Source organism: Erpetoichthys calabaricus, chromosome 6, assembly GCF_900747795.2.
Source record: "Erpetoichthys calabaricus chromosome 6, fErpCal1.3, whole genome shotgun sequence".
NCBI lineage: Eukaryota > Metazoa > Chordata > Cladistia > Polypteriformes > Polypteridae > Erpetoichthys > Erpetoichthys calabaricus.
This window is the reverse complement of record NC_041399.2, coordinates 32,030,736-32,057,344: the sequence shown is the minus strand read 5'-3', so window position 1 is coordinate 32,057,344 and position 26,609 is coordinate 32,030,736. Positions and strand designations below refer to the sequence as shown.

Genomic DNA, 26,609 nt, shown 5'->3' with positions numbered 1-26,609 from the left:
TTCATTTTTTCCTCAGAATTCTACACACAACACCCCATAATGACAACGCGAAAAAAGTTTACTTGAGATTTTTGCAAATTTATTAAAAATAAAAAAATTGAGAAAGCGCATGTACGTAAGTATTCACAGCCTTTGCCATGAAGCTCAAAATTGAGCTCAGGTGCATCCTGTTTCTCCTGATCATCCTTGAGATGTTTCTGCAGCTTTATTGGGAGTCCACCTGTGGTAAATTCAGTTGACTGGACATGATTTGGAAAGGCACACACCTGTCTATATAAGGTCCCACAGTTAACAGTTCATGTCAGAGCACAAACCAAGCATGAAGTCAAAGGAATTGTCTGTAGACCTCCGAGACAGGATTGTCTCGAGGCACAAATCTGGGGAAGGTTACAGAAAAATTTCTGCTGCTTTGAAGGTCCCAATGAGCACAGTGGCCTCCATCATCCGTAAGTGGAAGAAGTTCAAAACCACCAGGACTCTTCCTAGAGCTGGCCGGCCATCTAAACTGAGCGATCAGGGGAGAACCCGATGGTCACTCTGTCAGAGCTCCAGAGGTCCTCTATGGAGAGAGGAGAACCTTCCAGTAGGACAACCATCTCTGCAGCAATCCACCAATCAGGCCTGTATGGTAGAGTGGCCAGACGGAAGCCACTCCTTAGTAAAAGGCACATGGCAGCCCGCCTGGAGTTTGCCAAAAGGCACCTGTAGGACTTTCAGACCATGAGAAAGAAAATTCTCTGGTCTGATGAGACAAAGATTGAACTCTTTGGTGTGAATGCCAGGCATCACGTTTGGAGGAAACCAGGCACCTTTCATCACCAGGCCATTACCATCCCTACAGTAAAGCATGGTGGTGGCAGCATCATGCTGTGGGGATGTTTTTCAGCGGCAGGAACTGGGAGACTAGTCAGGATAAAGGGAAAGATGACTGCAGCAATGTACAGAGACATCCTGGATGAAAACCTGCTCCAGAGCGCTCTTGACCTCAGACTGGGGTGACGGTTCATCTTTCAGCAGGACAACGACCCTAAGCACACAGCCAAGATATCAAAGGCATGGCTTCAGGACAACTCTGTGAATGTCCTTGAGTGGCCCAGCCACAGCCCAGACTTGAATCCGATTGAACATCTCTGGAGAGATCTTAAAATGGCTGTGCACCGACGCTTCCCATCCAACCTGATGGAGCTTGAGAGGTGCTGCAAAGAGGAATGGGCGAAACTGGCCAAGGATAGGTATGCCAAGCTTGTGGCATCATATTCAAAAAGACTTGAGGCTGTAATTGCTGCCAAAGGTGCATCGACAAAGTATTGAGCAAAAACCTCAAGTAAACATTTTTCACGTTGTCATTATGGGGTGTTGTGTGTAGAAATCCATTTTGGAATAAGGCTGTAACATAACAAATTGTGGAAAAAGTGATGCGCTGTGAATACTTTCCGGATGCACTGTGTATATATATATATATATATATATATATATATATATATAAACAAACAATTGTCTACAGTTCTTGGGGCTTCATAAAATTACATTGCCATAAAATACATACCTTACTCTTTTCTCAATGTACTACTAAACATTCCTGCAAGTAAAATATGTTACATTCTAATCCGGCATCATATGAAAAGAAGATAATATGTGATGCAGGAACATCAAGATAAAATTCAAGTTACTGTCACATGTACAGGTTACATTCTTATCAAGACTTACTGTGGCCTCGTATTCAAATTACTTGAAGTGCCTAGAAGTGATCAAATCTGCAATAATCTATATTCAAAAGGTGACAGCTATGTAGTAATCTCAAGAATGTATCCCAGTTGAGTTTTTGTCATCCTATCATTTATTAATGTTTTTGACTCTCCCTTGTTTTGTATGTTATATTTTAAATATAATTTTTTTATGGCATTTTCAGCAGAAGTTCAAACAACCTACTAGAAATGCCCTATCAAATCATTCATTAGCCTGGAGTGACATGCACTGTAATAAAATACAGCAATACAAGTTGCTTCCAAATGAGTCTCAATGCAATGCATTGAGATTTACTGTAATACCTGTTTGTTAATCTTTGTGTTGATGGGAATATACAGCAGACTGTCTAATTAGGACAATAAATATTTTATGCTGATGTCTATGTTAAAATTTAACTAAATATGGTGAACTGACATACTTTGTAATTATCCAGATTGAAGCTAAGCAGATGATTTTACGGTTCCTCTTACCTTAGCATGTGCTGGCCCTCGTTCATTTAGGAGCTTGTATTGTGGCTGAATTCGGTTGAAACGGGCTAACTCATTTACCAGACACATTGGAGTTTTCTCTTTGGGGTTTGCCATGTTTTCCTGAGGAGAAGCTGAAAAAACATTTAGTTTTTAGAATGAAATGCAACTATTTTAAACATGCTGCTCTTTATTCTTCTATTAATTATGTTTTCCAAAATGCTTATCTCATTTTTGGTTGGGGGCTCTAATCTTTTGTCAGCAAATGAAAAAAAAAACTTTCCCTAATTCCTCATTAAAACTACTTATGTTACAAAGTGAACATTTTTTAAATATCCATTTAGCATATTATATAAAGTTTAAATCATCTGCCTTCTCTGGTTTGCACTTAAGACATTGTAAAGATTTAAGTCAAATAGGGTCTAGATGTCAGAGGAGCAAAAAGTGATGTGTTCCGGGAAGTATTTTGCAGACAGAACTGATAAAGAGGGATGAATATTAAACTTCAATTTAAACCCATAATTGCAGTTTCACAGTGCAAAGAATGTTGATAAGTATCAGTTGAGGGCAGCACACCTCTCTTTTCAACTGGTGATATATTTATTTGAGCTCAAATTGACCTGGAATGCGAGTAAAGACCTAATAGATACTTCTACATATTGCTCTTGGACATTTACTCATAGGTGTCCAACATCTAAAGACAGTGCGAACCCCTTCAGAATGGACTTGATTTTCTTCAAGATGCTGCTGCATTCCATGGCTTATAAACACTTCTTGGGAAAGCCAGCCACTCACAGCTTTGTACTACTGCATGGGACTGTGCCTGGACCTGCTCTTCATTCTTAGATGCCTCTGAAAACTGGTTATCTGCAGAATTTGCTTTTGAATGCCCTGTGTTTATATTTCATATGCCAGTTCACTTTCACATTAATTTTGACATTCAAGTGTATGATTGTTTTCAATTCCCCAAAGGTGTTATTTTTTCATATACAGTATTATTTACATAATATAGTTTTTGTCAATATTTGTATAATTGTTAAAATTACATTATTGTATCTTTTATTTACTATATTTTAAGATGAATTTCTCTTTTAGAAGAAATAAAATAGGTTAAGATCTTCCTGTGAAACAAGAGTTACATTTATCTAGCGTTCATTTTTCAATAAAAAAAATTTTTGAAACTCTAAAACTAAACACACGAGAGTGTAAAACTTAGAGCAGAGTTACATGAAACAGTGCAAAGAGCTCATCCATGATTAAACTAATGCTACTGCAAAATTGCACTTGCAGAAGGAACCCAAAATAGATCCCAGATGCTGCCATAAGGTTGTTTAAAGCACCTGGACTTATATTCACAGAACTACAGAAATCAGGTGAAATTATTATTTGCCTTAATCCCACTGAGACAAAATTTATTAAAAATAATAAACTTTCTCTGTGATAAACTTTCTAGATCAGGAGTTCCTATACAATATTTTGAGGAACATGGCATAAAAAAAGTATCATCTGGCCAGGGCCCTTCACAATTATAAGCCCAATTTTCAACAACAGTAGACCTACTAATATATCAAACAAAATGCTAAACATTAGCACACTACTGACACTTGCAGTATGTGATCAAATCTCAGGTGATATCTCTAGGTCTAGGGCTCCCAGCCTCAACCTACTAGTACTGTACCATCATTTCTTCGGTCCTAAATTGTTAAGTACTAAACTAAACTAGTACTAAACTAAACTAAACTCTAAAAGGTGATTTTTCTTTAATCCCGACCCCTACCCTACATTTCCCATTTGCGGATTTTAACAATGGAAACAGACAGTTATTTTTGTGTATGTGTGCATATTTTAATTTTTATAAAGGTATGTCAAATGCTTTTCTAAATAATTATTGTAAAAACATTTGCTTGGTTTAATATGGAATAAAATTAGAAAACCAAAGGTTTCCATACATTCAATCCACAAAAATTATACAATTACTCAAAAATTTAGATCAAAAGAAATAGAAAAACACCTCAAAAATTACAAATGAATTAAAGTCAAAAAAAGCGAAAAAAACTCAGTGTTTCCAAAGCATCATGAAGGCTGAGCCTGCTTCATATTCACAGCCTTGAGTGTCTTTATGTGTGGTTCCAGTTCTGATAACTTTAAGCACTTTTCTGCTTCTAGGTTCAGCCTATTCCAGAATTTTTTTTAAGAAAGGACAAAGGTTAACAGGCATTGGTAACACTGTCTGAAACAATAGCATTCTGCTGTTGATTAATATCGCTGCTGCATTGCAGTAAGGAGAACGTGGGTTTGCAGAGTGGTTTGAGTAGTGAGAAAAGTGCTATATAAATGTAAAGAATTACTATTATTATTATTAAAGAACACTAAAATTAAATGTTAGTTATGTACATATTATTAATAACTAGCTGCTCTACCCTGCTAAGCTCAGAACAGTGATATAATTTAAGGTACATGCATAAACTAAGTTAAAAACTTACGACCTCCTCTTTGCATCAGAAAGACATATTTTTTTAAGTATTATTTAGCATTTAGTGCTTCTGAGCTTATTAGGCTCTTGTGAAATTTTACTGTGAAATTAAGTGCAAGATTTAGAGAAATAGAAGTTTTGCAGAAAAGACAGTAATAGTAATTATCTCAATACTTCAGTAATAATACTGAAATGTGCATGTAGAAAGCACTACAGTTGTAACTTACAACTCAATCACTGAGAGACAAATGAGGGTTGAGTGGCACACATACACTCTTCCTCCCTGAGCAGTGCTCCTGGCGCGTTCCCAGCTCAAGCATGGATCTTGTCACAAATGGGTTGCTTGCTCAGTTAATATTTTTCCTAGACAAAAATTAAATATGACCTTTTTTGTTTGTCATTCAGAAAATGTATATGTACATTCAGAAAAAGGGAATGGATTTTTGATATAATCGACCATAAGGATTTAATGAATGGCAAAAATCTTTAATAATTACTGAGGTCAACATAAACACCTGATAATGGCATTGTTTTGTTACGCTGTTAATTCTAATTATTTTGAGTGAAAATCACATCAATATCATGCTGTGTTCTGGAGATATTGAAGTTATAAGGCACAGAGTTCCAGAGAAAATGGCAACTTTTAGTGAAATCATGTCAATTTGTATTTTTTTATAGATATTCACACATAGAAAATCTAAAAATGTATTTGTCTGTATTCTAAATTGGAGGATACAAGAAATAACTGCAAAGTTTTGTTGAAATAAAAGTAGTGGTATTCACATGACATTCTAAAAGGCAGGGAAAAACTTAATTGTGTATATATATATATATATATATATATATATATATATATATATATATACACACACACACGGAATATATAGATAATTGTTAACATTAATCTTTGTTTTTCACAGCATATTCTTCTGCATAAGGCTGTCAATTTCTAAAGCTGTTCTAAAAATGATGGGACTGGACATGAGAGAAAGAGAGAGACACGCTGTACCAACTAGTTATGCTAGCATGTAGGGGGGTAAAAATTAGACCATTCATCTGATAAAACACTCTCTTTTCAAAAATCAATTTTGGCATATGGTTTCCATGTAAGGATGGGGTCAAAGAGGTGGGGAGGCAAACAGAGACATTACCTCAGTCTTCATGTGAACAGGGGGAGGCTTTGACTTGGCCCAGACAGTGGACAAGGTAAAGGAGAGTGAGGCCAGATGGGTGAGACAGGAGTGGAGTCTCGCAGCAGGAACTATGTGAGACAGAGCAGTGGAAATGAAGTACAACCTGAGCATGGAAACTCAGGACTATTGGACCTTTTAAGGCCCACTTTTGCCCCCCAATTTTTCATTTTATTCAATATACAGCCAGGTACATAAATATTTGGACAGTGACATAATTTTCATAATTTTGGCTCTGTACACTACCACAATGGATTTAAAACCAAGAAATCAAGATGTGATTAAAGTATCAACTTTCAGTTTTAATTGAAGGGGTTTAACAACAATATCACATAAGCTGTTTAGAAAAGACTGACATTTTTATACATGATCCCCATATTTTCATGGGCTCAAAAGTATTTGGACAAAGTAACAAATCATAAATACAACGATCATTTTCAAAATTTGGTTGAAAATCCTTTACAGCCAATGACTGCCTGAAGTCTTATCCATGGCCATCTCCGAGTGCTGGGTTTCTTCCCTAGTGATACTTTGTCAGGCCTTTACTGCAGCTGCCGTCAGTTGCTACTTGGCCATTGAAGAAGTTTCCAGTTATTTGCGTTGAAAAGCACTTGGTTTGCTTTTGCAGTATGTTTTGACTCACTGTCCATCTGTATTATGAAACGTTGTCCTATCAATTTTGCAGCATTTTGGCTGAATCTGAGCAGACAGTACAGCCCTATACACTTCAGAATTCATCCTACTGCTTCTGTCAGCAGTCATATCATCAATAAACACCAGTGTCTGACTTCCATATTCAGCCATGCATGATCATGTCATAAAACTGCCACCACTATGTTTCACAGATGATGTGGTATGCATCGGATCATGAACAGTTTCTTCTCTTCTCCATACTTTTCTCTCTCCAACATTCTGGTATATATTGATCTTAGTTTTGTTATCCAAGGAAAACAATTCCAGAACTGGACAGGCTTTTAAACAACATTTTCTGGCAAAGTCTAATGTGTCTTTTCTATGCTTGAGATTTAGCAGTGGTTTGCACCTTGATGGTGAACCCTCTATCTTTACTTTCATGAGATTTTCTATTGATTGTTGACTTTGGCAATGACAGGTCTACCTCCCTGAGAGTGTTTGTGGTTTCACTAAATGTTATGAAGGAGTTCTTCTTCACCAAGAACTAAATTCTGCAATCATCCAGAAGAGTTGTCTTCTGTGCTTTTCCAGACTTTCTGGTGTTGCTGAGTTCATCATGGGTGTTCCTTCTCTTCAAGAATGTACCAAATGGTTGATGCAACCACTTTTCATGTTTCTGCTATCTCCCTAAACAGTTTGTTTTGTTTTCCCAACCTAATGATGATCTGTTTTTACTTGCATGGACAGCTTTGTGGACCTTATATTGAGAGTTTACAATGACAGCTTCCAAAAAATTGCACATTTGGAATCAATTCTGGACTTTTTACTGTACCTACTTAACAATTGATGAAATAATGAGGGAACTGTTCCCACCTGGCTATGGAACAGTTTTGTCACTCAAATGTCCATATACTTTTGAGCCCCTGGAAATATGGGGGCTATACAGAAAATAGCTGCCATTTCTAAACGGTTTATGCAATATTTTTGTAAACCCCTTATATTAAAGGATTTCAAATCCATTGTGGCGGCGTACAGAGACAAAATTACGAAAATTGTGTCACTGTCCAAATAGTTATGGACCGGACTCTGTGTGTGTGTGTTTGTGCATATATACAGTGGTGTGAAAAACTATTTGCCCCCTTCCTGATTTCTTATTCTTTTGCATGTTTGTCACACAAAATGTTTCTGATCATCAAACACATTTAACCATTAGTCAAATATAACACAAGTAAACACAAAATGCAGTTTGTAAATGGTGGTTATTATTATTTAGGGAGAAAAAAAATCCAAACCTACATGGCCCTGTGTGAAAAAGTAATTGCCCCCTGAACCTAATAACTGGTTGGGCCACCCTTAGCAGCAATAACTGCAATCAAGCGTTTGCGATAACTTGCAATGAGTCTTTTACAGCGCTCTGGAGGAATTTTGGCCCACTCATCTTTGCAAAATTGTTGTAATTCAGCTTTATTTGAGGGTTTTCTAGCATGAACCGCCTTTTTAAGGTCATGCCATAGCATCTCAATTGGATTCAGGTCAGGACTTTGACTAGGCCACTCCAAAGTCCTCATTTTGTTTTTCTTCAGCCATTCAGAGGTGGATTTTCTGGTGTGTTTTGGGTCATTGTCCTGTTGCAGCACCCAAGATCGCTTCAGCTTGAGTTGACGAACAGATGGCCGGACATTCTCCTTCAGGATTTTTTGGTAGACAGTAGAATTCATGGTTCCATCTATCACAGCAAGCCTTCCAGGTCCTGAAGCAGCAAAACAACCCCAGACCATCACACTACCACCACCATATTTTACTGTTGGTATGATGTTCTTTTTCTGAAATGCTGTGTTCCTTTTACGCCAGATGTAACGGGACATTTGCCTTCCAAAAAGTTCAACTTTTGACTCATCAGTCCACAAGGTATTTTCCCAAAAGTCTTGGCAATCATTGAGATGTTTCTTAGCAAAATTGAGACGAGCCCTAATGTTCTTTTTGCTTAACAGTGGTTTGCGTCTTGGAAATCTGCCATGCAGGCCGTTTTTGCCCAGTCTCTTTCTTATGGTGGAGTCGTGAACACTGACCTTAATTGAGGCAAGTGAGGCCTGCAGTTCTTTAGACGTTGTCCTGGGGTCTTTTGTGACCTCTCGGATGAGTCGTCTCTACGCTCTTGGGGTAATTTTGGTCGGCCGGCCACTCCTGGGAAGGTTCACCACTGTTCCATGTTTTTGCCATTTATGGATAATGGCTCTCACTGTGGTTCGCTGGAGTCCCAAAGCTTTAGAAATGGCTTTATAACCTTTACCAGACTGATAGATCTCAATTACTTCTGTTCTCATTTGTTCCTGAATTTCTTTGGATCTTGGCATGATGTCTAGATTTGGGGTGCTTTTGGTCTACTTCTCTGTGTCAGGCAGCTCCTATTTAAGTGATTTCTTGATTGAAACAGGTGTGGCAATAATCAGGCCTGTGGGGTGGCTACGGAAATTGAACTCAGGTGTGATACACCACAGTTAGGTTATTTTTTAACAAGGGGGCAATTACTTTTTCACACAGGGCCATGTAGGTTTGGATTTTTTTTCTCCCTAAATAATAAACACCATCATTTAAAAACTGCATTTTGTGTTTATTTGTGTTATATTTGACTAATGGTTAAATGTGTTTGATGATCAGAAACATTTTGTGTGACAAACATGCAAAAGAATAAGAAATCAGGAAGGGGGCAAATAGTTTTTCACACCACTGTATATATATATATATCTTATATATATATATACACACACACACAAACACATACAGTGCATCCGGAAAGTATTCACAGCGCATCACTTTTTCCATATTTTGTTATGTTACAGCCTTATTCCAAAATGGATTAAATTCATTTTTTTCCTCAGAATTCTACACACAACACCCCATAATGACAACATGAAAAAAGTTTACTTGAGATTTTTGCAAATTTATTAAAAATAAAAAAATTGAGAAAGCACATGTACATAACTATTCACAGCCTTTGCCATGAAGCTCAAAATTGAGCACAGGTGCATCCTGTTTCCCCTGATCATCCTTGAGATGTTTCTGCAGCTTAATTGGAGTCCACCTGTGGTAAATTCAGTTGATTGGACATGATTTGGAAAGGCACACACCTGTCTATATAAGGTCCCACAGTTGACAGTTCATGTCAGAGCACAAACCAAGCATGAAGTCAAAGGAATTGTCTGTACACCTCCGAGACACAAATCTGGGGAAGGTTACAGAAAAAATTCTGCTGCTTTGAAGGTCCCAATGAGCACAGTGGCCTCCATCATCCGTAAGTGAAAGAAGTTCGAAACCACCAGGACTCTTCCTAGAGCTGGCCGGCCATCTAAACTGAGCGATCGGGGGAGAAGGGCCTTAGTCAGGGAGGTGACCAAGAACCCGATGGTCCACTGTGGAGAGAGGAGAACCTTCCAAAAGAACAACCATCTCTGCAGCAATCCACCAATCAGGCCTGTATGGTAGAGTGGCCAGACGGAAGTCACTCCTTAGTAAAAGGCACATGGTAGCCTGCCTGGAGTTTGCCAGAAGGCACCTGTAGGACTCTCAGACCATGAGAAAGAAAATTCTCTGGTCTGATGAGACAAAGATTGAACTCTTTGGTGTGAATGCCAGGTGTCACGTTTGGAGGAAACCAGGCACCGCTCATCACCAGGCCAATACCATCCCTACAGTGAAGCATAGTGGTGGCAGCATCATGCTGTGGGGATGTTTTTCAGCGGCAGGAACTGGGAGACTAGTCAGGATAAAGGGAAAGATGACTGCAGCAATGTACAGACACATCCTGGATGACCTCCTGCTCCAGAGCGCTCTTGACCTCAGACTGGGGCGACGGTTCATCTTTCAGCAGGAAAACGACCCTAAGCACACAGCCAAAATATCAAAGGAGTGGCTTCAGGACAACTCTGTGAATGTCCTTGAGTGGCCCAGACTTGAATCCGATTGAACATCTCTGGAGAGATCTTAAAATGGCTGTGCACCGATGCTTCCCATCCAACCTGATGGAGCTTGAGAGGATCTGCAAAGAGGAATGCGTGAAACTGGCCAAGGATAGGTGTGCCAAGCTTGTGGCATCATATTCAAAAAGACTTAAGGCTGGAATTGCTGCCAAAGGTGCATCGACAAAGTATTGAGCAAAGGCTGTGAATACTTATGTACATGTGATTTCTCATTTTTTTATTTTTAATAAATTTGCAAAAACCTCAAGTAAACTTTTTTCACGTTGTCATTATGGGGTGTTGTGTGTAGAATTCTGAGGAAAAAAATGAATTTAATCTATTTTGGAATAAGGCTGTAACATAACAAAATGTGGAAAAAGTGATGCGCTGTGAATACTTTCTGGATGCACTGTATACTCCCAATTTCCCATTGGGATTAATAAAGTATCTATCTATCTATCTACAGTGGGGCAAAAAAGTACTTAGTCAGCCACCAATTGTGCAAGTTCTCCCACTTAACAAGATGAGAGAGGCCTGTATTTTCATCATAGGTATACCTCAACTATGAGAGACAAAATGAGAAAAAAAATCCAGAAAATCACATTGTCTGATTTTTAAAGAATTTATTTGCAAATTATGGTGGAAAATAAGTATTTGGTCACCTACAAACAAGCAAGATTTCTGGCTCTCACAGACCTGTAACTTCTTCTGTAAGAGGCTCCTCTGTCCTCCACTCGTTACCTGTATTAATGGCACCTGTTTGAACTCGTTATCAATATAAAAGACACCTCTCTACAACCTCAAACAGTCACACTCCAAACTCCACTATGGCCAAGACCAAACAGCTGTCAAAGGACACCAGAAACAAAATTGTAGACCTGCACCAGGCTGGGAAGACTGAATCTGCAATAGGTAAGCAGCTTGGTGTGAAGAAATCAACTGTGGGAGCAAATATTAGAAAATGGAAGACAAGCAAGACCACTGATAATCTCCCTCGATCTGGGGCTCCACGCAAGATCTCACCCCGTGGGGTCAAAATGATCACAAGAACGGTGAGCAAAAATCCCAGAACCACACGGGGGGACCTAGTGAATGACCTGCAGAGAGCTGAGACCAAAGTAACAAAGGCTACCATCAGTAACACACTATGCCGCCAGGGACTCAAATCCTGCAGTGCCAGACGTGTCCCCCTGCTTAAGCCAGTACATGTGCAGGCCCGTCTGAAGTTTGCTAGAGAGCATTTGGATGATCCAGAAGAGGATTGGGAGAATGTCATATGGTCAGATGAAACCAAAATAGAACTTTTTGGTAAAAACTCTACTCGTCGTGTTTGGAGGAGAAAGAATGCTGAGTTGCATCCAAAGAACACCATACCTACTGTAAAGCATGGGGGTGGAAACATCATGCTTTGGGGCTGTTTTTCTGCAAAGGGACCAGGACGACTGATCCGTGTAAAGGAAAGAATGAATGGGGCCATGTATCGTCAGATTTTGAGTGAAAACCTCCTTCCATCAGCAAGGGCATTGAAGATGAAACGTGGCTGGGTCTTTCAGCATGACGATGATCCCAAACACACCGCCTGGGTAACGAAGGAGTGGCTTCGTAAGAAGCATTTCAAGGTCCTGGAGTGGCCTAGCCAGTCTCCAGATCTCAACCCCATAGAAAATCTTTGGAGGGAGTTGAAAGTCCGTGTTGCCCAGCGACAACCCCAAAACATCACTACTCTAGAGGAGATCGGGCATGGAGGAATGGGCCAAAATACTAGCAACAGTGTGTGAAAACCTTGTGAAGACTTACAGAAAACGTTTGACCTCTGTCATTACCAACAAAGGGTATATAACAAAGTATTGAGATGAACTTTTGTTATTGACCAAATACTTTTTTTCCACCATAATTTGCAAATAAATTCTTCAAAAATCAGACAATGTGATTTTCTGGATTTTTTTTTCTCATTTTGTCTCTCATAGTTGAGGTATACCTATGATGAAAATTACAGGCCTCTCTCATCTTGTTAAGTGGGAGACCTTGCACAATTGGTGGCTGACTAAATACTTTTTTGCCTCACTGTATATACTGCTCAAAAAATTTAAGGAACAATATGTATAGCATCAAGTCAATGAAACTTGTGGGCTATTGATCTGGTCAGTTAAGTAGCAGAGGGGGTTGTTAATTAGTTTCAGTTGCTTTGATGTTAATGACAACAATGAGGCGATCCCCAAAACAGGAATGGTTTAACAGGTTGCGGCCACTGACATTTTTCCCTCCTCATCTTTTCTGACTGTTATTTTACTAGTTTTACATTTGGCTACGGCCAGTGTCACTACTGGTAGCATGAGGCGATACCTGGACCCTACAGAGGATGGACAGGTAGTCCAACTTCTCCAGGATGGCACATCAATACGTGCCATTGCCAGAAGGTTTGCTGTGTCTCCCACCACAGTCTCAAGGGCATGGAGGAGATTTCAGGAGACAGGCAGTTACTCTAGGAGAGCTGGACAGGGCCGTAGAAGGTCCTTAACCCATCAGCAAGACCGGTATCTGCTCCTTTGAGCAAGTAGGAACAGGATGAGTCCTGCCAGAGCCCTTCAAAATGACCTCCATCAGCCCACGGTGTGAATGTCTCGGACCAAACAATCAGAAACAGACTTCATGAGGGTGACCTGAGGGTCCAACGTCCTCTAGTGGGCCCTGTGCTCACTGCCCGGCTCCATGGAGCTCGATTGGCAGTTGCCATAGAACACCAGAATTGGCAGGTCCACCACTGGCGGGCACCCTGTGCTTTTCACAGATGACAGCAGGTACACTAGGAGCACATGTGACAGACGTGAAAGGGTCTAGAGAAGCCGTGGAGAACATTATGCTGCCTGTAACATCGTTCAGCATGACCAGTTTGGTGGTGGGTCAGTGATGGCCTGGGGAGGCATATCCATGGAGGGACGCACAGACCTCTACAGGCTAGACAACGGCACCTTGACTGCCATTAGTTATCGGGATGAAATCCTTGGACCCATTGTCAGACCCTATGCTGGTGCAGTGGGCCCTGGGTTCCTCCTGGTGCATGACAATACACGGCCTCATGTGGCAAGAGTATGCAGGCAGTTCCTGGAGGATGAAAGAATTGATACCATTGACTGGCCCCCACGCTCACCTGACCTAAATCCAATAGAACACCTCTGGGTCATTATGTTTCGGTCCATCCAATAGCGCCAGGTTGCACCTCAGACAGTCCAGAAGCTCAGTGATGCCCTGGACCACATCTGGGAGGAGATCCCCCAGGACACCATCCGTCGTCTCATTAGGAGCATGCCCTGACATTGTCAGGAATGCATACAAGCACGTTGGAGCCAAACAAACTACTGAGTACGATTCGGAGTTGCTGGAATGAAATTTCAGCAAAATGGACTAGCCTGTGGCATCATTTTTTCACTTTGATTTCCGTATGGTGTTTGAATTCAGCCCTCTGTAGGTTGATAATTTTCATTTCCATCAAAAAATGTGGCATCCTTTCGTTCCTAACACATTACCTAGTCCATATTAGTACAGATATCCAGCAGGATTTTTTCCCATTGAGATCTGATGTGTTTTCAAAGTGTTCCTTTAATTTTTTTGAGCAGTTTTATATATATTTTTTTTTAGGTTCCTTCATGTGTCACGAAAAAGCTGCCCTCATACTGCAAAGTTGAGAGCTGCAGCTCTAGTCTATAACAGTGGTATAATTGGATTACTTTTACACAACAACAATTGAAGAACATTTTGAGCTTTGTTTATTTAAAAACTAAATGTGGCAATTTAAAGTCAGTCTTTAACATTGAAATGGATGTTTTTTAAGAATGCGAGATGGCAGAACCATAGATCTAGATTACCCTCATGGACTGGCAATGAAAAAGTCTATGTAACAGGGTATTTCCAGGCACTTGCTTCACAGCAACAAAATGTTTTATCAATTGACTAGAGATTCTTTAAATTGTTGTGTTACTCAAATCGTATGTGTCCAGCTGAGCAGCATGTTCACAAAATTGTCAAAATGGGCACTATGCATGTTTGACCTAATTAGATGCTTGCCATCTCCTTTGCTCTTTTGGCTTATTACTATATGTACCCCATTAACCAATTTATCTACTTTAATTCATTATCATACATAATTCCTAATGAAATATTTTTATCTGAAAATGTTTTAACTGTGTGGTTCATGATTTTTTTGTTTGAGAACTATAATAGGGACAAATATTAAAAAATATCATTGCTCTGACAAAGATTAGCCACCCTCTTCTTCCTCCAATTTTAATACCATTTTCACTTTATTAGGATAACATAGCATTAGGAAAATGCTTCTTTGGAAGAGCCAGTAAAACATATCTTTTTCTATTTACATTTTAATCAGGGTTTGGTTAGTGCCATTTTATTTTATTGTTGATATACTGGCATACTCCATAGTTGTGTACTCAGGAAATTATAAAATACTTCATTACAAAAATGTAGCTAATTAAAACACATTGTATTACCTAAACTGCATACCTGGTAAAATTGCAGGAACAGTATATTCCACAAACCCAGCTGCAGGACTGTTACAGCTGGGAGTTGAGGCTGGAACTGATCCGTTCATAGAGGGTTGCATACCGAGTGGACCTACAGTCACCACTGCTGGCGACTGTCCTGTAGATGACATGGCAGATGCAGAGAAGTTTGCTGCTGTCTGCACTTTCACTTGTGCCATCCTCTATATCTATAAAAAAATTAAATTTATAGTGAAGTAGTAGCAAAGACAGTTAAGTTAAATTACTGCAAATCTACTTTGACATTTACAATATACTCTCAGTAAATGCTCATACAGATAACCCAACTTTTCTTCCTGTTCTCAGTAATGTTCAATACCACCATAGTGACATGGCCATTAAAACAGGAAAGTTAAAATTATTGCCTAAAGATAAAAGACTTGTAATTTCTAAAGTTTGAGGAAAAGAAAAATCACTAAAATAAAGGATCTTTAGACATTTCCCTAGAGCAGCTAATGAATGGATGGGGGTAAAATTTATATCACAGGTTTAGCCTTTGACCCACTTCCTGATCCTGCTCTATGTTTATAGTACTCCTAAGCCTGTTCGCCTCATTGCTTAAATTTTACAATATTCTCAAACCTGCTAAATTCAATTCAGGATCAGATGGTAGGGCCTGCGGGCCTATTCATGCAGCATTAAGTGCAAGGAAGACAAAGATCAACCCTGGATGGAGTTTTATTGCAGGACCCACGTATGTACACACTAACACAAAGCTAATCTGCAATCCGGTCAACCTAATAGTTATATTTCTGGGTATAAGGGAGGAAAACCAATGAACACAAAGGAGGAAATAAACAGACATACAGGTGCTTCGCAATAAATTACAATATCATTGAAAAGTTCATTTATTTCAGTAATTCAATTCAGAAAGTGAAACTCATATATTATACAGATTCATTACACACAGAGTGATATATTCCAAGCATTTATTTTTTTCATTTTGCTGATTATGACTTATAGGTAAAGAAAATCCAAAATTCGGTATCTTAGGAAATTAGACCAATAAAAAAAAATACAGAAATGTTGGCCTACTGAAATGTATGTCCATGTATGCACTCAATACTTGGTCGGGGTTCCTTTTGCATAAACTACTGCATCAATGCGGCGTGGCATGGAGGCAATCAGCCTGTGGCACTGCTGAGGTATTATGTAAGTTCCACAAAGGCAACAACCGAGTGAAGGTTTCAGACCCAGCACACTGAGGTCATGGCAATAATCAGTGCTTTCCTACCTCACTGCTGTAAACCCTTTTTATCTAAAACTACAAAAACACCAACAGTTGCAAGCATAGTATTATATTTACCAATGACACAATTATCGTTTTGTGTGTAACAACGTTTCCCTATATACAACAGACTAAACTAGTGTCAAGATAACACCAAACCTCTAAATAAAAAAAGTAAAGAAATCCTCACTGCTTTCTAGAAAAAATGTTTACTCACTTTTTAATATTTATTGCGTACGTAACAGATGAAATGGTTATTCTCTGAGGATCTCTGGTGAGAGTGCAATACTAAGCATATCCTAAAGAAGTCAAAACACCTGTCCATCCTCAATATCTGCAGAAATGTAATATGAGCCTGTTGCAACCCTGGTTACCTTCTGTCTGCACCACTGACAGTGTTATTACTGTAGGCATCACTGCTTGGTATGGTAGCACATATGTCTATAATCACAAAGACTATTTAACATGTCATCTCCAAGGCACAGAAAATAACTGGCAGGTTACAGAAACGTAAATTACCAAGAATCCACAGGCTTCAAAACCCTAACAGGAGCCAGATAATACACATTTTGCCTTGCTTTGCCTGGAGAAGAACAAGGAAAAGTGGCTTTATAGCACTTGGCAATGAAAAAAGCTTTCCTCGATAGTTTAGTGACAGCAGTGGTTAAGAGTCTCCATTCATACTAAAAAGATACTAACCTTGCTCTCCAGTCGTTTAACAGCAATAAATACCATGGTCCTAATTGCTTTATCTTTACCACTGAAGTCACCACTCTGTATGCAGTCATTCCTCATGACGAAGGTCTCATTGCCCTCAGAAACACATTCAACAGATGTCCAAGTGCAGGATCCTGCCACAAACACCCTCATCACACTGGCAGAATTTGTTCTTACTCTCAGTGATGTCTTTTGATAGGAACTTTTCTCACCAGGTCAGTAGAGTTGTTATTAGAATGGGACCCAGCTATGTCAATATCTTGGACAGCTGGGTGGAAGAGTGTTTTTTTTTTTTTTTTTTTCTTCCTTCCTACCTAAGCGTTGTACTGGACCTGTACAAAAGAGAAGTTTATGATTGTGTTGGTGCTACCTTTTGCTCCAGCTACAGGAATTAACGATTTTAATCGTTTCCATCCATCACTAAAGTACGCAGTTGAAGCATCCACCACAACTGTACTATTTTAAGATACAGTATCAGTCTATCAGCTTTCCATAACTTAAACCTTTGACTCACACAGTTACCTTCTCTACATTTCTTTACATCCCTGACATACTAAACACTCTACTGCTTTCGAATATCCTTAGACTCCATTGCCGCTGCTATGCGAAGGTTAATTTCTTTAACAAAGCACTTAGAATGAGGAGTTTCTTCATTGATAGATTATATCCTTCTCAAGTTGTGGACAGGACCCTAACTCAAGCCAGGAGAAGAACTCATAATATTTACTCTATGAGGAACCCCAACAATGAAACTCGCATCCCAAGGGTTCTCACATTTCAGCTTAGCATACTCTCTCTCTCTCCTAAAGGTCTTCAAACAAAATTTCCCCATTTTATAGTATGGTCCTTCCACAACAACCTCTTTTCCCTAACCCTCCCTTTCTATTGAACACCTAACCTACAAAAACTTCTGATCCACAGCTCATGTCACAGACAAGAGCTATATTCCTCACCCGGAACTTTTAGCTGTAACAGGAGCCACTGTCACTTAAAAATATGTCACCAACATTACTCTTGCACATGGTCCTGATGGTAAATTAAATATTAAACAATGGGCCCCTTGCCTGTCTAAAAATTATATCTGCTGTGTTTCTTGAAGGAAGTGTCCAGCCATATACACATAGTAGGTGAAGCAGACCATTTCAGAGAGCACATTCGATCTGTTAAAATCAAAGACCTTACAAAGCCTATTGCAGAACACTTTACATCCCTTGATCATACCAATTGCTTCCCTAATCTTTCCCTCCTCTCTCCACAGTACTCTGAAACCTTTGGGAAAAGACCTATTCTTACCTATTCATATCACCTAACACAATATCCTAGCCCAGGGGTCTGCAACCTTCACTATGAAAAGAGCCATTTTGCCCCCTCTTCCTCCAAAGAAAAATAGTCTGGAGCCGCAAAACATAACACAGCTGATAAACTTTTAAAAGTTTTAATCTTTTTTAAGATTTTACATGTTACAACCACGGAATACAACAAACAGAAGTGCAGTGTGCATGTGTAGGGCTACTTTGAAATAAATTAAACTGAACTATGCAGGCCTATTTGGGTCCTTCCTATACCTGTGTAAAATTAAAATAAAAACTAGCCCACTTTAATATAAATAAAACATTTAGCTGTAGCTTAGCAGCTTTAAAAAAGTAAACATAAAATTCCATTTCAGTGTGCTGAATCAACTGAAGCACCTGAACATACAAAAAAACCTACATCAGCTCCGGGTCCGAAATGAATGTGTTTTGTTTTTCTGAAAAATAATAGCTTATTAAATGCTATTGTTGTCACCTGTTTAAAGTGACTTCTGTTTCTGAAGTTCGCTGCTGATCATCTCTATGTCGGGGCTGTACAATGTGACTTTGACCTTCACACAGGACTGCAGGCTCTCATGTGTGAGGCGGGAGCGATATTTGGACTTTATGAAGTTCATGCTTGAGAAAACTTGCTCACTTAAGTATGTTGAGCCAAAGATGGACAGGACTCCAAATGCATATTTTTTCATGTTCATATACGTTTCGGGAATGGCACTCCATGTGTCGAAAACAAATTTGTCGGGTTTGGGGAGGTTTTAAATATCACTCCATTTGTGCTCTTTAGCGAGAGTAGCCTTCTGACGGGTGACTTCTTCAAGATCCGCTGTCAGGCATTTGAACTTGGACACCCATTAATCTTTATCTGCTATGTCGTCCAGTTAAATTTCTAGATCGGGCTTACTTACTCCTGTGAATGCGGATGTGTTCAGCAGGGATGGGTCGACGTCCAGGGGTGTGACAGGGAAGGAGAGAGTGTTTTTTTTCTTTCTGAACTCACCGAATCTTTCTCTAAATGCAGCTTGCATTTTCTGAACAATTTCCCGTTTGTTTTTAAAGTCGGAGAATAGATGCTCTGATATTTTTATGAACGATTCTTTCATGTATTCTCCGTCTGTGAACGGCTTACCCCTCCTTACGATCTCTTGAGCTGCCACAAAACTAGCGGCTGTAGTTGACTGTGTAGAAGTGATCCACTTTTTGAAAGTATGTTTGCTCTGTTCAGCTTTCCGTTGCAGTTCCGAAATTGCTCTCTTTCGCTTATCTTTTCGCTTATTTTCAGTGAATGCTGAGAGCTTGTTTTGAAAATGTCTTTCAACGTTACATTTTTTGTTGTTCGATAATTTATCGCCACATATTAAGCACACCGGTAAGCCACGCAGAATTAAACTCTCTAAATTAGATGTTAAAATGTATAACAGTAGTAGTAGTAGTAAATAAACACACACATATATATATATATATATATATATATATATATATATATAAATACAAGTTAAATTCTCCCTCTGCATGAATGCCTTTGTAGATTTCCAACTGTGTTTTGGCTCATTGTCTTGTTGGAATATCCAACCCCTGCGTGACTTCAACTTTGTGACAGTCCCTGAACTAGCCACACAGCCCCACAGCATGATGGAACCTCCACCAAATTTGACAGTAGGTAGCTGGAGTTTTTCTTGGAATGCGGTGTTCTTCTTCCCCCATGCAAAGCGCTTTTTGTTATGACCAAATAACTCAATTTTTGTCTCAGCGTCCAAAGCACTTTGTTCCGAAATGAATCTGGCTTGTCTAAATGAGCATTTGCATACAACAAGCAACTGTTTGTGGCGTGAGTGCAGAAAAGGCTTCTTTCTCATCACCCTGCCATACACATGTTCTTTGTGCAAATTGCGCTGAATTGTAGAACAATGTACAGATACACCACCTGCAGCAAGATGTTCTTGCAGGTCTTTGGAGGTGATCTGTGGGTTGTCTGTAACCATTCTCACAATCCTGCGCATATGCTGCTCCTGTAATTTTCTTGGCCTGTCAGACCTGCTGGGTTTAACAGCAACTGTGCCTGCGGCCTTCCATTTCCAGATTACATTCCTTACAGTTGAAACTGACAGTTTAAGCCTATGAGATAGCTTTTTGTAGCCTTCCCCTAAACCATGATACTGAACAATCTTTGTTTTCAGATCTTTTGAGAGTTGCTTTGAGGATCCCATGCTGTCACTCTTCAGAGGAGAGTCTAAGGGAAGCACAACTTGCAATTGACCACCTTAAATACCTTTTCTCATGATTGGACACACCTGTCTATGAAGTTCAAGGCTTAACGAGCTAATCCAACCAATTTGGTGTTGCAAGTAATCAGTATTGTGCAGTTAAATGCATTCAAATCAGCAAAATTATAAGGGTACCCAAATTTTTGCACAGACAGTTTTTCACATTTGATTTAATTTCATACAACTAAATACTGCTTCACTAAAAATCTTTGTTCAGAAAACACCCCACTACTCAGATGTTCCTAGGAAATGAAAGACATACCACTGTTATCTTTTTTGTTGAGAGTAAATTATTATGCAGGCTGAGAGGGGTTCCCAAACTTTTTCATATGACTGTATATCATCATGTGTGCAGTACATATCAATGGAGGATATCCTTAAGTTCTATAAACCACTACTGAAACCTCACCTGAAGTACGGTGTACAGTTTTGTTCTCCATATTACAAAAAAGACAAGGCAGCATCAGAGAAACACCAGAGAAGAGGGACTAGGCTGATTCCGAGCCTGAGAAGTATGACTTATGAAGAGGGATTAAAGGAGTTGTGCCTTTTCAGTTTGAAAAAACAGAAGAAGTTACTTGATAAAAGTGTTTAAAATTAAGAATGGAAATAGAACCAAGAATTCCAGCTGATATCTCTCTATTATATAAAAAAATCTTGGGACGAGACAAGACTTTTTCAGAAAGATGAGACGAGACAAGACATTTTCAGAGACATAAATTCACGTCCCGTCAGACAAGACTTTGTGCCAAGATATGAACTGAAGACCTAACAGGTCCAAGCAGGGGTGTAAATAAAAGACACACAGTAGAAGACAAAGTGGAACATTGCAAAGAGGTTCAAAAACGTTGGCACAATACACATGCAGAGCAGAGTTAGAGATTATGAAAGTGCTAAAATTCGAAAGTCTCAAAACACCGATAGTAAAGATCTCAATAGCACTAACAAATGGAAATTATTACTCGATGAAATAACGGAACAGCAAAAAGAGATTGAATACAATATATGGACATAGGTGATATGACAGAGCTACTACAAGTTTAATTTCAAAGAAATCACAATTCGGTCAGGTTTATATTTATGATCACAGAGAAGCAATGCAACATAGAATTGAAAGAGTTAAATGATCGGATGTATTAGAAATTCTACAGTCAATAATGGATGCAAATCCTTATGCCCAAAAGTATCGCACTTTACACTAAATTTATCTGAAAAACATGGACAAAAAAGTTTTCTTATATTTTTATATGAATCCAAAATATCACGCTCGCATATACAATAAACCAACATGTGACAAATTGTCAACGATAATAGTTTAGAAAGACAGAGATATCAAAGACAGAGTTGATATGTGTTTATCCAAAAGCACAGCACGATTCGTCACAAGCAGCAGATCTAGGAAATGATTAGTACGTAGCGCCCGCACAGGGGTTGGCGAGGGAAGCGAGCAGGGGACAGAGCCCCTTAGATTTAAAATAAAAACTTCAATAAGAACACAGCTGGAAATTTGTAAAGGGCAGATTACACACAAATGTTAGAATGTTTTATTCATACAAAGAACTATAGATACACAGAATAAACAAGTAGTTTGGTGGAGAGTGGGAAATTTGTACAATTTAGATTAACAGGATGGACATGCGTGTTAGCCTGAATGGCAGATTTTCAGAATATGTGAGACAATGTTCTATCATAAAGCTGTGATTTTAGCAGTAAAATATTGGTCAATGTGTGTAAAAACTAGAAAATTATTATTATCTCTGTATGAAATATCAATGAGAGGGATTTTGTTTAAAATTAATAGGAATCTAGAATTTTGTTAAATTAGCAAGTCTCATTCTGACTGAGGAATTTGTTTTTCAGTTATTGAATCCAAAGACTCATAATCTGGCACAGACAGATAAACACATAGACATCAATTCAAAAGTGGCTGAATTAGGTTCAATGTGAATATCCATTGAAAACATGGTGTAAATGTTTTGACCCCATCACTAGGGATATAAAGTCAAGTATATGTAAGGAAAGTAAAAGAAAAACCAAAAGCCAAAAAAAAGTGGTAAGGGGCTGGTCATAAAAGAAACAAAGTCAGAGAATGCAGGCCACAAAAGGATGACTAAGTATCAAGCTTAATAATTATCCCCTGCTCATGCATTTCTTCACATTACCTACTAATTTTTTTTTTTTAATCTCTACCCCCTTTTCCAATTCCACATATACCAAATACGTATTTAAAGATTAGTAACAACCAAACTTAAAATGCACTAACATATCTATTAATGACTCTGACATAGCCAGTAGTATTTTAAAACAAGAAAATATGAACTTTGCAAAGCAGTGTTTAAATGTGGGAAAAAAATGCTCACAAAATAACCACAAAAGTAAGCTGCCATAGTCTCCTTATATCTTGACTTATAACCAAACATATTTTCTCACTACTTCTTCTACTTTGGTCCATATTACTGTTCATATTGTCTTCATAATATAAAGACAGTTGGTTAAGCAGACAAAGTAAAACAAGATGTTAACAGTGACGGAGCTGGCTTAGCACCTTAGCAAATCCTGTGCCTTTTCTAGTTGTTATGTCTTCTGGCACTTCTCAGTATAACAAAGACATTTTTACTTTTATTTTTTTCCCGATTTACCTTTCTTTTTACTAAATACACAGGTTTTAAAAGCCTTCAGTATTGCCCTGATTACTAGTCTTAATGCCTGTACAAATTTGAGAGTTCTGTTTGATACCCATTTTCTTATCATCATTCTTTCATTTCAACTAACATGTATATTGTTATAATTCAGCTAGGGGTCTCCTTCCCGGATTCAAGTGTCGTCTTTATTTATTTATATTTTCCCTGTCTTTCAAATACTGTTTTTTTATGTGATGTCATGGGCTCTGTCTATATTGCACTATGTAGTATTGTGATGTTGATTTTTTCCCAGTTTTCATTATGTAAATATTATTGATAGTGCCAGCTGATCATTCAGTTGAGCTACTGGCACCAACAAGTGATTAAGGAGAAAATGTGACAAAAAACTGAGTCCAGACAGACAAATCAAAACAGACTCATTAAAGAATGATGAAATAAAGTACCAACTTCGTATAATAATTTTTTGTCACTATTTTGTGCATGTGATTTGCTTACCTTGGTACTTTTATTCAAAATCACATGCAAAGCTGCAACTGTGTACATCCTCTCTATTAAGGGTTTACTACTCAAAATGCAATACTCACTACAGCCCACCCTCTCAACTTTAAAGTGTGAAAAATGATGGTTTTCATTTCAAGGAGTACTTGTAGTGTGTCATTGAAATAAACTGAAAAATAATTAAAACAGCTCTTAAAGAAATAAGCAACAGAATGATACATGACACATTTAATTATGATCACATATCATTGTGTTTTTATTTATATTTTGCCAAATTTCACAATACACTTATTTTATATTATCAAAAATATTCCTCCATATCAAAGGCTGTTACCAATCATGTAACAGGATGTTGCAACATTATGATGTCATGTCCATTACTTTATAAAAGACTGTGACATCTACAGCTCAACATCTAGCTTTTCAATCAATAGCAATAACTTTGATACATATTATATGCATATCCTAATTGTTATCTTTTTGAGTTGGGAAATTCTTTCAGTAAGTACTGACTTTTTGATAATCAGTTTATTTTTCATAGACTTATGACTTAGCTCAATGTTTTACTTTAGGTTTAGTTTGCTGCTTTTAGTTTAATAACCTCTTATTGTTCTAGGCTAGGAGTTTTACCTGTTCCTTTGGGCATTCATATCCTGGTCATTGACCACTCAATAAGTAACGGTGACACTCCATTATGGTGTGCTCACAACACCACCTAACTTAAACAAACTTTTTTTTTGTGGCTCATTTCATAAAGCACAGCATCTTTCCCTGGTATGCATTTTCTTTTGTAACCAAACACATTTTATCACTTACAAATTTGTCATTAACAAATTATATCTAGGTCAACAGGAAAATGTAATAATACACAACAGGCCTCTAGCCAGTACAAAATCTTATTTTGAGCATTTCTTGTTAGACATGTCCAGAAATGTACATAGGTAAAATAGGAAGTTGGTTTGCAGATTGTTCAGTGAGTATATTTGATCTTTTACTATCAAAAATCTTAATATGCCAACTGTAGAATATTTCACAATCCATGATGACAGCCACACTGTTCTTCCTCAGAATTTCAAAGATACTCCTTACAGCTAAACAATATAAGATAATCTCATTCTCAAATTTGGATCACTATTTTCTCCAGCACTCAATGACCGACTAACCTTTTAAATTTCTTCCTTCACCTTCTCTGGTCTTTTATACCATTCATCACCCAACTTTGATTTTTGTCTTGTCAGTTACACACCATATGAAACATCTTTAGTTGAAAGCAGAGTCCTTCTATATATTATTGTTTTTTCAGTCACTAATCATAAATCAATTTTATGTAAGTACTGTAAAAGCTAGCCCGGCCACAGACAGACACGACAATGCAGTGTCCAACACATACATGTTTATTTACAATTATATTTACAACTATGTACACAATTCACAGTCCTTGGCTCCTTTGGCTGCCTCCACTCCTGTCCCGCAAGATCCGTCCTTCTTCCACCCGACTCCGGCTCCCTGATTGGAGTGAGGCGGCTCCTTTTAACTTGTCCCGGATATGCTCCAGGTGCCTGATGATGTACTTCCAGCAGCACTCCCCAGTGTGGCAGAAGTGCTGCTCTTGCACCCGAAAGCACTCCAGGCATACGCCATCCCGGGTCTGTCAGCACTTCCTGGTGTCCCGGAATTGCTGTACCCCAGGGAGCAAAGACGGGCCGAGTGCCCAGGGAAAAGAAGCGCTGCTCTCCCGGTTCCTCCTTCCTCCAGGCATCCCGGCAGGGCAGGGTTCCTGGCCATCTATCACAGTACATATCGAGTTATTTTTGTATACTGTAGTACTTGTTAATTATCTAATTTTAATTTGTTTTTCTTTTCTTTTAAATATTTCTTTGACAATTTGTAAGTCACCAGATCATGTGTATGAAAATGTGTTATAGAAATAAATGTTTTGTTCAACTGTACAAGTTTCAATACATCACATTACTTAAAGACTAAATCTTTTGTTTTATTATCACATCCATTTATTTCTCACCCAAGATGTGCATTATAAAATCAAGCAAGGTCACACAGAAATGTAGAGGGTGGAAGCAGCACAGAATATTACAGGCACATAGCTGCCTTCTGTTCAGGATAGAACATGACACATGCTGACTTGGACAATCAAAGAGTACTACTAAACAACTTAACCATCCTGCACAGTTGCTCGACATTGGCTCTCATTCCAGTAGATTCAGGAACAGTAAGGTTACTGAGCAGCCAACCATAACAAGAAATAAACACACTATGTGCATATACTGTATAAATTGTAAACAAACACATGCAATTATACAGTGGATTCACAAAGTACTCAGACCCCTTCACTTTAAGCACACTTTATTGTGTTGTCCATTTATAGTAATTTTAAACAGATAAATTTGCCATTTTGCCCATCAATCGACACTCAATAATTCCTAATGACAACGTGAACGCATATTTTCAGAAAAGTTTTCAAATTTATTAAAAACCAACAACTGAAATTTCCTTTTCATATATGTATTCACACCCTTAATCCATTACTTTGCAGAAGCCCCTTTGGCAGCAATTACAGCTTTGAGTTTTCTTAGGTAGATCTACGAAAGCTTTGCACACCTGGATTTGGGCAGTTCACCCTATTCAAGCTTTGTTAGATTAGAAGAGAAGCATCTGTAAACTGCCATCTTCAGGTCTATCCATATATGTTCTATCAAGTTTAAGTCTGAGCTTTGGCTGGGCCACTCAAGGGCAGTAAGAGACTTGCCCGAAGCCACTCCAGTGTTGTCTTGGCCGTTTGCTTTAGATCAGCATCATGCTAAAAGGTGAACCATCACCCCAGTCTGAGGTTGTGTGCATTCTGGGGCAGGTTTTCTTCCTGGACCTTTCTGTATTTGGCTACATTCATCCTTCCCTCAATTCTGACCAGTCTCCCTGT

The 26,609-nt window shown here is 38.5% G+C and overlaps 1 protein-coding gene across 5 annotated transcripts in view; it reads right to left on the bottom strand.

Moving 5' to 3' along the window:
- stau2 (staufen double-stranded RNA binding protein 2) overlaps nucleotides 1–26,609 on the bottom strand; it is a 368,617-nt gene that overhangs the window by 327,081 nt on the left and 14,927 nt on the right. For 4 of the 5 annotated variants that reach the window (XM_028803455.2, XM_028803458.2, XM_028803457.2 and 1 more), the window contains exons 2-3: nucleotides 14,981–15,188; nucleotides 2,217–2,347 (exon numbers count right to left, since the gene is read on the bottom strand). In XM_028803455.2, coding sequence (XP_028659288.1) covers nucleotides 2,217–2,347; nucleotides 14,981–15,179 — 330 coding nt within the window. In that variant the 5' untranslated portion in view covers nucleotides 15,180–15,188. The remainder of the gene's footprint in view (nucleotides 1–2,216; nucleotides 2,348–14,980; nucleotides 15,189–26,609) is intronic. The other variant, XM_028803456.2, reaches the window with a different exon arrangement.